Genomic DNA, 11,500 nt, shown 5'->3' on the forward strand with positions numbered 1-11,500 from the left:
CCCTTTTAAGTCTTTCTTCTTTTTCTTATTCTTTCTCTCTGCTACTGCACCCTTTTTGTACTATTATTTACAGTTCAGTTTCTCTTTCTTACTGTTTTTCACGTCCTGATTTAATCTTATTGCTTTCATCATTCCCATTCTGAAAATGGTTATATCAATTGCTAAGAAGAATGAATTGGCCTTCACAGATTTAAAAGAAGACTTCGGCACAAGAGGTTATTCACTCACTCTTCCCCTGGATGTAATTATTCATCCAAACTCACTCTTGATTTAATCAACTCAGAACAATGGACAAATCAAAGAATCATTGTCTCCTTAGAGAAACTTCAGAACGGTCTTCTTATTTCGTTATATAATCCTAACATCCCTTTATTCTATGAAATCCTTACTGACAAGCGATTTGCTCGAGTCATTTTTCAATTGAGTGGTGACGCAATTAGAATAGTTCTTGAATATGCTCGTCGCGCAGTAGGATTGGGAACTTCTTATGAATGTGCGGTGCGAAACGAACTGTATCGTGATAGATTTATTGACCCCCGTGAGTATACTCTTGATAACTTCTTTCAGCATTACTACGTGGCACTTATGAAAAATGAATCTACAAAATGGGCCATTCACATAAGAAGAAATGAGAATATCGATGAAGATAAGAGAATAATGCGAGATGTCGATTGGAATAGTAACTCCAACAAGACTTGTCGTAAGGAACATTCCACCTTTCATTTTAAAAATATTGTTTCCTCTGTTTGTTATCATTATTATTCGCATAGATGAGTTCTTCTGGTGTCAAGACTAAGAAGAGGATCAAAATCAAATCTAAAAGAACTCGATCTTCTTCTTCTCCCACAAATCTTGAAAAGAAGGGTGCGAGAGTATATGATTCCGCTTCAAATACTGAATCCAGCGACGATGATGACATCCTCGCATCTGAAGACTCATCCATTAATTCTTCAATGAAAGTCTTATCTGGCGTGTTTTTGGATTCCATGACTTCTATGGGTAATGGTGAGTTAACTCGTACCCTTGAAATGGTATCAAAAATTTGTGATGCTCCTTGCTTAGATGATTCTTCACTTCGCAGAGCTTCGTCTTTATTAAGTCCCATCTTTCAATTTTCTTTTGGTCTTCTGGTAATTTCTATCATTTTTTAGTTTTTTAACAAGTTTTAATCTTCGCATCATCGTATCATTTCCTCATTCTATATCATTAATTTTTTTTATCTTATGTCTCGCATGTAATATACAGTATCCTCATATTATGAAAGAAGACTTCAATCTCTTTTAACTAAGAATTCCAAACTTGAAGCTGAAGCTTCTACTTCTGCGAATAAGATATCAGATCTTCTCAAAAGGAATGATCAACTGACTGGTATTTTATTCTATAACCATTTCTCTGTCTTATGCCCCCCTTTTTTTTATATTCGCTTTTCTTGAATTATGTATTCTTGCAGAAATTTATCGACTCTCTCATGAAGCATCCTCTTTGTTTCGCTCTGCCCATCATCCTGTCGATGGTGACACTCTTTTGAGCTACCTTAATTCTCCTTTAAATAATCTCACCGAAGATAGAATAAACTCCCTTTCTTTTGAAAAACTCAAATCAGAATACCAACTCATCAGTATTGATCATAAAAGTGCCATAACCTCTTGTAACAGCTTCAAACGTCGTTTTTGGGAATCCAAAGATAGAATTAAAGTTTTAGAAACAAAAAATAATTCCCTTATTGATGAGAAAGATAAAGCTATTCTTAAGGGTGCGAAGGCATTAGAAAATTTTCAAAAACTTTTACTTGAAGTCCAAGTCGAGCGAGATTTAGCTTTACGCGATAAGGAAGCACTCATGGAGGAAAGAAATCTTATCCGATCTCAGCTCCTTATAGAAAGTGAAGTTGAGTTTAAATGGGTTGCTAGGGTTTTGAATGATGTTTGAACTGATTTAGTTATAAAAGTGAGCCTTGAATCCGAACACACTTCTTTAGTTAAAGACATTATTTCCAATAATGAAGGTCATTTCCTGCTCTTTTATACTTGTTATTTCTTCTGAAAGAGAAAATATCTTCTTTCCAATTCTAACCCCACTTTATATTTCGCAGAGAAAGAGAAGAACTATGCTGAAGAAATTAAGGAATTGAAGAAACAACTCGTAGAATCCCAAAGGCTATCAGAAGATTTGGGTGCGAAGTATACTGCCTGTGATTAAGAAGAATTATGTTGTTACTGTCTCAAATAATAACAAAGATGCCATTCGCGGTCGTAACGCAGCAGTTAAGATAGTGTGCGAAGAAAATAATATTCCCCTTTCCAATTATCCTATTGAAGATGTTTCTCCCAACGAAGATATTCCTTTTATTTCTGATTGTGAGGATGAGTATGAAGAATACGAAAAAGGTGCAGAAGAAATTCACGATTCTGACGTTGAGCGAAGAAATAATGATAATTCTAATGATAATCAGAATAATGAAAATAATCCGCACGAAGACTGATTGCTTTTTGTCGTTGTAGATTCTTCTTTCTGCCTCTTGTATATCCTTGTGTATTTTTGAATTTTTCCCTTTTAGTGTTCTTCTTGAATATACATTAGACTTCTTAAATATATTGATCATTTTCTTCCCTTTATTTTTATATTTGTATTTGTCAAATACCAACTTTTCTCACGTGATCATGAGTTTATTATATGGGGAAAGTAGCATCTTTTTTGATGCTTGCATTCCCATTCTTGCCTCTATTAGTTGGCGCAGAATGATATACTCATGATCTTGTATGTTTTGCATACCTCAGTCATGTACTTGTGCAAGTGTTTTAGCAAGGTACGATAATAGATCATAACTCTTATGCTTCGCAACATATATCTCTAGAGGTATTATTGTTCCTTCCTAAGTAAAGGTCTTATTTTGCATGTCTCCATTTTTCTGTGCGACGAACTCTCAGTTGTATTGTTACCTCTTCAGGTTTTCTTCTACGACGAAATCACAGGACGTATTTACATTTTACTGTATCGACCCATTGATCTCGTCTTAACTTATTCTTGTATTATTACCTCTACAGGTTTTCTCGTGCGTAAATGCGATAAGCCTTAATACTCCCGTGAGTAAAAAGCCTCATGACATTTACGTCTTTGACACAATTCAGCTCCCTAACGGAGGGTGTCGTCCTTATCTTCCCCCTGGTTTCCCCTTCAAGGAGGATTACCTCTACCGGATTAAGGTTGGCTCCTCCCATCCGATAATATAACAACCAGTTGATTTCGCAATCTCTTTTCCCTTCACCGATAAGTTTTACGGTTACGAGATTGCACGCTAAGTGGGGTATCTTCGGACCGAGTGCATCATAGTCAGGACTTTTCAAGAGTGGTAAAGTAGACTCCAACACCCCTCGCACTCTTGACTCAACCGTGTACCTCGGCGCCCTGATCGAGTTTCTGCACTCCTTGGGAGTTATCCCCAATCTATCGATTTAGGTGTCCCTCCCGGATGGGCTTTCTCGTTTTTCTCACCCCAAAAATCTCCATGACTCGAGTTCCAGGGTTGGTATAGCTTTCCCTTGAGTCATGCTTAACTAGCTTGCGAATTATGACGTTCTTTAGGTCTCACTTTTTGCCTCTTGTATATATGCGAACTAGGGTGCACGCCACAATCGCATAGCTAGGCTCCCCAATTGGAGTCTTTATATCTGATGCCTTTTATTAAGGTCTTATTTATGTCCCTTAGTTATAAGAGAATCTCTTAAGGAAAAACAACATCTTCAATCTTATTCATTCCACCAAACAGTACATTCAGATTCAAGAAAATAATATTTCATCTTTATATCTTTCATATAAATGTCTTTCTGCGAATAACATCGCAAGCTTTTATTACTTTTGTGTAATATAACTCTTAGTACATAAAACTTTTATTATATAGTCACTCATAAAAGAAACAATTGTTTTCTTCTTCAGACTGCTTGTGCAACATTCTTAGGTTCGCAGATGCTTATAGGAAACTAATTCATAGTGTGCAAACAACCGCACAATTACTCATATTTCCACCTCCACTTTTTCTCTTAAGATGTAACATTTCTATGTTTCCTGGTGCGAACATTCTCAGAAGATTCTGCCTCAGTATCATTCTTTTCAGCTGTTTCAACACTAGGCACTACGTCCACAATTAGTCTTTCCCTCTTGATTGTCTTTAACACGTTTCTTCCAATTTCTTCGCTTATTCTCTCTTTCTTCGCACTTATCCACATCAATGTCTTGTCAACTTTTTCCCATGTTTGGATATGCCCTTATTATTCCAATTCCTTGAGGTAGTGGAAATTTTATGCATTGATGAAATGTCGAAGCTACCTACAAAATACCGTGCAGCCATGGTCTTCCAACCAGAGCATTGTAAGGGGACTCTACATCAACAACACAAAATGTGATTTTTGTAGATAGACTCTTCAAGGGGATTCGCATTGTCACCTCTCCTTTAGTCTTATTAGCAGTACCGTTGAATCCATAAATCTTATAAGTGGACGGAATTAGTTCGTTATCTTTTCCTCCCATGGTCTTATATGTGTGATAAAAGAGGATGTCAACCGAACTTCCGGGATCTATAAGTATTCTGTCAATTTCCCATACGTTTGCATCATCTTCTTCCTCCTCATCATCGTCTTCTAATTTTGCTTTGGGATTAATGCCAAGCTTTACCACTAATGGACTCTCATGTGGTTCTCCTCCTCTTGGTGTCTCTTCAGCGCTGAATGAAATGACTTGTTTTTGCCAATCTTTTAATGGCTATATCATTGCAAGGTTAAGTATTTATCGTGCATCATTATCTCTCGCATGCACTCGACTTAAGATATTATCATGAAAGTCTTTGATGTTTTTGAAAGAATAAATAATTGAATTTCAATATAAATTCTTGGCTTTCGCATCCACTTCAATCACATATGTGTTTTTTCCTTCTCTGCATTGTATGGGTTTCCTCCAAGTGGTAGTGGTGAATTCTGTTGCTGTTGTGCTAAGAAGTGGTTTAATTTTCCTTGTTATATCATTTGCAGTATAATCTTTCTCACATTTCTACAATTATGCGTTGTGTTCCCATGAAAGTGATGATACGCACAAAAATCCTTACTTCTTCTTCCTGATGGTGGCTCATTTCCCTAATTGAAGGGCTCAAGAATATCTTCCATTAAAATAACAGCTTCCCAGACTTTCTCTATTGTTGTATTCAATGGCGGAAGTTTTATTTGTTCCTAAACTATCTTTTGGTTTCCTTGTTTCTTATTATAATATGGTTGCTGCTGTTGTTGACCTCCGTAGCTTTCTTGTTGGTTATGCATTCTTTGAATTTTATTATTTCCTCCCAGATTTTGAAGTTGTTTTTCTTTGTATTCTCTTTCAAACTCTTCTTGATCTGCACTTCCCATGGCTACTAGCTTTTGTTCTACCTCAGCTCTTTTCTTTCCCTGACTTCCGTGAGATGTACTCGCAACTGCATTCTTTATCCTTGGAAGTAAACTCGCACCCCCATTCGCTTGTCTCATCGCAACCAGGTAAGACTCCATATCTCTTTGCTTTTCTTCTAAAGCTATATATTCTTCTTGAAATTCGCGCAACTCCGACATAGTGATGGTATCTTTTATCCTGAAGATTTTTGTATATAATAAGTCTGTGGGGAAGAGAGCATTGATAAAAGATAATATAAGATTTTTTTCATATACTCGTCTTCCCATTTCACTACACATGGTTCTCCAACGTGTTGTTAAATATCGCAGACTCTCATTAATCCTTCTGCGAAGCCCAAACGCTTTTTCAATTCCTGGTCTTGTCATGTTATTGCTAATATATTTCCCCAAGAATATGTTCTTTAGGTGATGAAAAGATCTTATGGTTCCCACTGGAATCCCCTCAAATCATTGTAATGCTTCTCCAGTTAAGCTGGCTGGGAAATATTTACACAATACTGTATCATTCCCTTCTCACTACAATAAAGATCGTCTATAAGCCTTAATACGTTGTATTGCGCACGTGGTGCCATCAAAAATATGGGTAAGTGTGGGTAAAGTACACTTGGGTGGTATTATTGCAATTTGTATGTGTCTTGCGAAAGGTCTTTTCCCAGCTTCCTCTACTGCTTCTTCTAACTGACTTCTTCCACCATTTTTTCGCACAAACATCATTTCTCATAACTCTGCCATTTCTGTAAGAATTTCCTCACTCATAGATTGATCTAAATCGTATTGCATAGGACATTTTAGTCTCACTTGCCGCAATCTATTCTCATGATTATTCTGTCGCACAGCTTCCTGTATCTTTCTCTCTTCGGTCTCCTCTCTTCTTCGTCTACGCTTTTCTCTTTCATCTCTTTCTTGTTCACGTAGTTCATTACTTCTTTCCTCTTCTTATTCGCGTGCATATTGATCTCTTAAAATTTCTCTACCATGCAATAATATTCTTCCTTGTTCTGGATCATACTCCTCATCATTATCTCTCTCATGACGTATGCGATGGTGTTCCCCAGCATTTTGATATCTGTCAGTCCTTTGACCTTCTTGTCTACGATGATGTTTTCGTGGATGCTCATATCGATCATATCCCAATTGCAAGTTGTCACCTAAATTTCGTTCCCTTCGAGCATGTCCTTGATTAGATTGACTTTGTCTTGATAAACTTCTACTGGTTCTTGATCTTGTGCGTGTTGCACTTCTGGATCTCTGATCTTGCAGTCTAAGATTCTCTTCTCTCAGATTATCATTTTGTCGTATCAAATTCGCACGTATTTCATCTTCTCTTCGTCTTTCTGTAATCAATATTTTCCTCAATTCTGCAATTTTCATATTTCCTTCATCTCCTTCTATCATTCCCGTTCTTGCAGTTCTTTGGTCTTCTATTTCAGTAGAATCAGTTTGTGAAGTATGCATGCTTACTCTATCATGATCGATAGGATTGTTATGTTCTTGTGTATGTTGAGGTCCAGTTGGATCTTCGTTTCTTTGAATATTTCTTTCTTTCACTTCTGGTTGATCTGGAATTTCACCTCTTATTCTCTCAGCAATTCTTGTACTCTTTCTCGTTTTCGTTTGTTCGATAGTTGATCCAATTCTCACCATCACTCCTTCTTTTTGAGATTGAATTTCTAAACAAATTCACCAACAAGATTTATCACTCCGAGTTGTTTTCTAGCGCCAAATGTAGTTGCAGGAAATCCTACAACCACACAAATATGAAGATCCTTTGATAATCAATCGATCTCAAAGTAAATCATTTCTTTAGTTATCAAAATCATAAGAATGAATTACAAGATAACAGAGATTCTAAGTTTTCTCTCCCTCTCTATAATCTTTCTCTCTCTTAATTTCTTGACTAAGGATCCTAAAAAGAACTCTCCCTCTCACAAGGCCAATCTACCCTTTATATAGGGTATTACATAGTGGATGACAACTAAGATATCCTCTTATTTCGGAATGACCGTGCGCTATTATCGCACACTTATACCTGCCTACATCACAGATCTTTCATACTTCGCACAAATCCTCACATTTTACTCGTGATTATGCTGACTTCATCTGATACGTCATCTTGACTTAACTGTGCGCGATCATATTCACTCTCATTATATCTTCTTTTGTTCGCATAACTTGTATGTGCGATACTTTATTCCTACAACATTGTTTCAATCTTTATCACAAAATGCACCTTTATTTGGTGATAAAAGGGTTTGCTAATAATCTACTCTGTTTTTGGAAAAGGGTTTGTTAGTAATCTAGTCTGTTTTTGGAAAGAATGGTTAGGTGTAAATTGATATGTGCCATGCTGGCACAACCTCGTACAATACGCTAAAATTTGAGCACAGCCCAGCTCACCACGTGACTTAGTCCAGCACAACACAACAGATTATTTTTATGGGACAGGCTGGGTTTTACTAATCGGCCCAGCACAGTACGCGACACGGATAAGCACGTAGCACGACACAGATAAGCATGTTAAGAAAACACGTCATAATATGTATAAAATACTACACAACTTGGCACAATACATCATATTTTGTGTATATTTTACGGAAAAACTTTTATTCAAGCCAATTATAAACATTTTACTATCGTTATGTTGACTTATTTTCATAACAACTCATATAATACCCAAATATTTGGAAAATATTTAAAATGAAAAATATAAAATAAATATGTCTGACACAGCACAGCATATTACCACACGGTTATTTTTTTAGCGCAGCCCAGCATAACGGCCTTCTAACATGGCACACCATAATCTCCGGCACAACATAGTACAACACATATCACACTAAGTATGTGGTTTCGTGGGATGGTATGGGATGGACTGGGCTGGGACTGCACGTTTTACACCTCTAATTATGGTGGTGGCTGATTAATACTTTAACATGGGTTTTAGAAGGGCTGAGTTGTGGGAGTAAGCCGATGACTACGCTGCCAGGGGCAGGACGGGCCTATGCCTTAGCATAAAATAAAATAAAATAAAATATGACGATTGTTATGGCAACTACTAATAACTTACTAAAAAACAAAAGAGTTTGGTAAAACAATTTTTTGCTGTACATGTTTAGTAAAATTAATCTACTAATGAGTAAAACAGATTACCACGCATGTACAATTACTGATTTTGCATCCAAAAATATTCCTTGAAAGATCTCATTTCACTTTAGAAGACCATTTCCTAATGGTGCTAACATTTCCGGAGTCGACCAATGTTACAAGTAAACATATAGATTGAATTGGTGATGTAAAGTTTTGCTTCTTGATGCAATAGTCACTTTTTTTGAGTTATCATGAGGGTAGATCCTTCCCTTTGGTTGCCCATGTTTGTGGCTTTCCATTTCACCAATATACATATAGGATTCATGGAAGATCAGTACTACATATCAATTTCTTGAAACTTGTGGCTATGTCACAATTGATAATCATTTGAAAACTATCCAAGGCCTTAAGCCAATTGGGGCAATAACGAAGACAGATCAATGTAGTATTGATTACTTGAGACGCGCATTCATGGGGCAACGCTTTTGGTTTTGCTTTGGGGCAGCAAAATTCCAGGGCCGGCCCTGATCACAATCAACTTCGGGAAATTCCTACTTTCTTGAGGAAGTTATATCATCAGGGTGTTCCATACGAACAAGACGTGGAAATTCCCCCTTCTCCTCAGTACTTAAGAAATTGCCATTGCCATCATGATGTTCCCGCGGTACAATTTGCTCCTCCGAATCCAAAGTTGCTGTCTATGTACTTGAAGCCGAAGATAGAGAATCCTGAAATTCAGTTTGAAGCCATGGCTTGTATACCCGACGTCAATGTTTATGAATATCACCCTGAAAAGCTTCTAGGTAAGCACAATCGAGCGCATACTGAGTTTATTTATATTTATTCAATTAATCTTGGTTAATTACTGGTTGCGACATTGATCGGTTGTACGTTGAACTCAACTGTATGTTTATTACAGAAAAATACCAACAAAAACCGGCGTATTTCTTTACCAAGAGGAAGACATATGCCAATGGAAAAAGACCCAATCGAACTGTGCAAGGACATGGGTACTGGCTCATGATTTCAAAAACAGTGCCCGTCATAGCAGGCAATACAGAAGTTGGGGAGAAGAGTGGCCTCGTCTTCCTAACCGGTCGTCGAAGAGATGTGGAAGGACATGGGCACTGGCAAATGAATAGAAAAACAGAGCACGTCATGGCAGGCAATACAGAGATCTTCCATACCGGTGGTCCAAAAGATGATAAAAGCAATACTAAAACCAATCGGTTGATGGAGGAGTACCATATACCTGGTAGTGACTGGACATTGTGTTGGATCTATTTGTTCAAACATACATCTAAGACATAGATAGAGATTCTCTGCAAATTTTTGAGCTTTCTAGTTGGATTTTGGGGTCTATTCCTTGTGATGCTTATAGAAAAGGAGAAACTGTGGTTTCCATGTGTAGTGCTCTGACAGAGCTAATGGATTCTATTTGATTCCAAAAGGTCGGGAGCCGCAGAGAAAACACTTCTGACACAACCTTTTAATAATCTTGTGAGATGTTAATCTAACTTTGTTCAGTGATCAAAACTTTTGCTAGTATAAGTTAAATCTAATTCTCGATGCTGTCGCTAAGCAAACCTCTTGTGCATCCAAAAGTTTAGAGCACAACCACGGTTGCCCAACAGCTGAATTTACACGGAGTGTACGCAGAATGGCAACTTGAAAGTTTAGATTCTAAAGAAGAAACAACAAAGTTGCATGACGGCAATATGATAATATTCTCGACTTATACGTGCCGGTTTATGGTTGGTTATGTGAGACCGAATACTTGATTAGATTTAGCAAACAATTACGTTTAGGTCAGTAAAGCCCATGTAACAAAGATCCTGCTGATTCCCGATCCAAAAGGACCGATTTCTAATCTGTGTAAACCTTTATTCAACTAGGAAAAGGGCACTTGCGCCCTACTAGCCTATAAATACCTCATATGGGCACCTATTCGGTTATATGAATCTTTGCCTAAGGTAAAAAAGAAAAAACGAGAGAAGAAGATTTTGTTAGTAACTTCAAGAAATAATAATAATGGAGAAAGTAGATTTGAAGGGTAAGAGAAAGATGGAGGACGTCTACGAGAGTCAATTAACAGCTAATAATCATCAGTATCAGCATGAGGATGCAGCAATGAACATGGAGATGGAGTGGTATGTACTTCTGAATCTTTTCGACTTTTCTTTTATGAGTTAATTTAATTTGTTACATAAATATTGATCAGGAACATGTTTATATGCATGTGCAGGGCTAATAACTACAATTATAATGACCAAGAATTTGTTTCAGATCAAGATCTGGAGTACCTCGATGATTGTCTTGAGCAAATACTCGGTGCTGATGAAGATCTGCATTTGTTAAGAGATTGTTATCAGGATGTTCCATCCGTACAACTTAGGGAACTTCCTCCTGGTTTCGTGTTTGCTCCTTCGGATCAAGAGTTATTGTCTTTGTACTTGAAGTGGAAGATAGAAAATCCTGAAATTCAGTTTGACGTGATGCCTTGTATACCAGATATCAATGTTTATAAATATCATCCTGAAAAGCTTCTAGAAAGATACCAAGAAAAATCGGGGTATTTCTTTACTGAAAGAACCAAAAGGTGTGCCAATGGAAACAGACCCAGACGAACTGTGGAAGGATATGGGTACTGGAGGATGTCTATGAAAACGGAGCCAGTCAAGGAAGGCAATATACAAGTTGGAGAGAAGTGTGGCCTCGTCTTCCATACCGGTAATCCAAAAGATGATAAACGTATTACTAAAACCGATTGGTTGATGAAAGAATACCATATACCTGGTTGTGACTGGACATTGTGTAGTATTTATTTGAACAACTAGTCCGATTTTAGATTCACATTGAAGGCCAGGGGGCACTAAAGATAGACATAGATAGCTTATCTATTGTTGTTTGTTTGGAATCCTTATTACATCTTTTGAAGCACTCTCTTTCAGTAACCTGAGATCGTTAAACATATGTAAGGAGAA

General features: G+C 37.2%; 1 protein-coding gene across 1 annotated transcript; it reads left to right on the plus strand.

Annotated features, from left to right (window-relative positions):
• The first annotated feature begins 9,216 nt into the window (after positions 1-9,216).
• On the plus strand, positions 9,217-9,827 carry LOC113344935 (NAC transcription factor 29-like). Its single transcript, XM_026588807.1, has 2 exons — positions 9,217-9,319; positions 9,436-9,827. Exons 1-2 carry the CDS (start codon positions 9,217-9,219, stop codon positions 9,825-9,827), a joined length of 495 nt encoding a protein of 164 aa, XP_026444592.1.
• Positions 9,828-11,500: the final 1,673 nt, after the last annotated feature.

Source organism: Papaver somniferum, unplaced genomic scaffold (genome assembly GCF_003573695.1).
Source record: "Papaver somniferum cultivar HN1 unplaced genomic scaffold, ASM357369v1 unplaced-scaffold_80, whole genome shotgun sequence".
Taxonomy (NCBI): Eukaryota; Viridiplantae; Streptophyta; class Magnoliopsida; order Ranunculales; family Papaveraceae; genus Papaver; species Papaver somniferum.

Bases quoted from the DNA above. Each gene is read 5' to 3' on its own strand.
- LOC113344935 (XM_026588807.1), top strand. From the start codon at position 9,217: ATGTACTTGAAGCCGAAGATAGAGAATCCTGAAATTCAGTTTGAAGCC. The intron at 9,320-9,435 runs GTAAGCACAATC...TGTTTATTACAG, and splicing joins TCACCCTGAAAAGCTTCTAG to AAAAATACCAACAAAAACCG.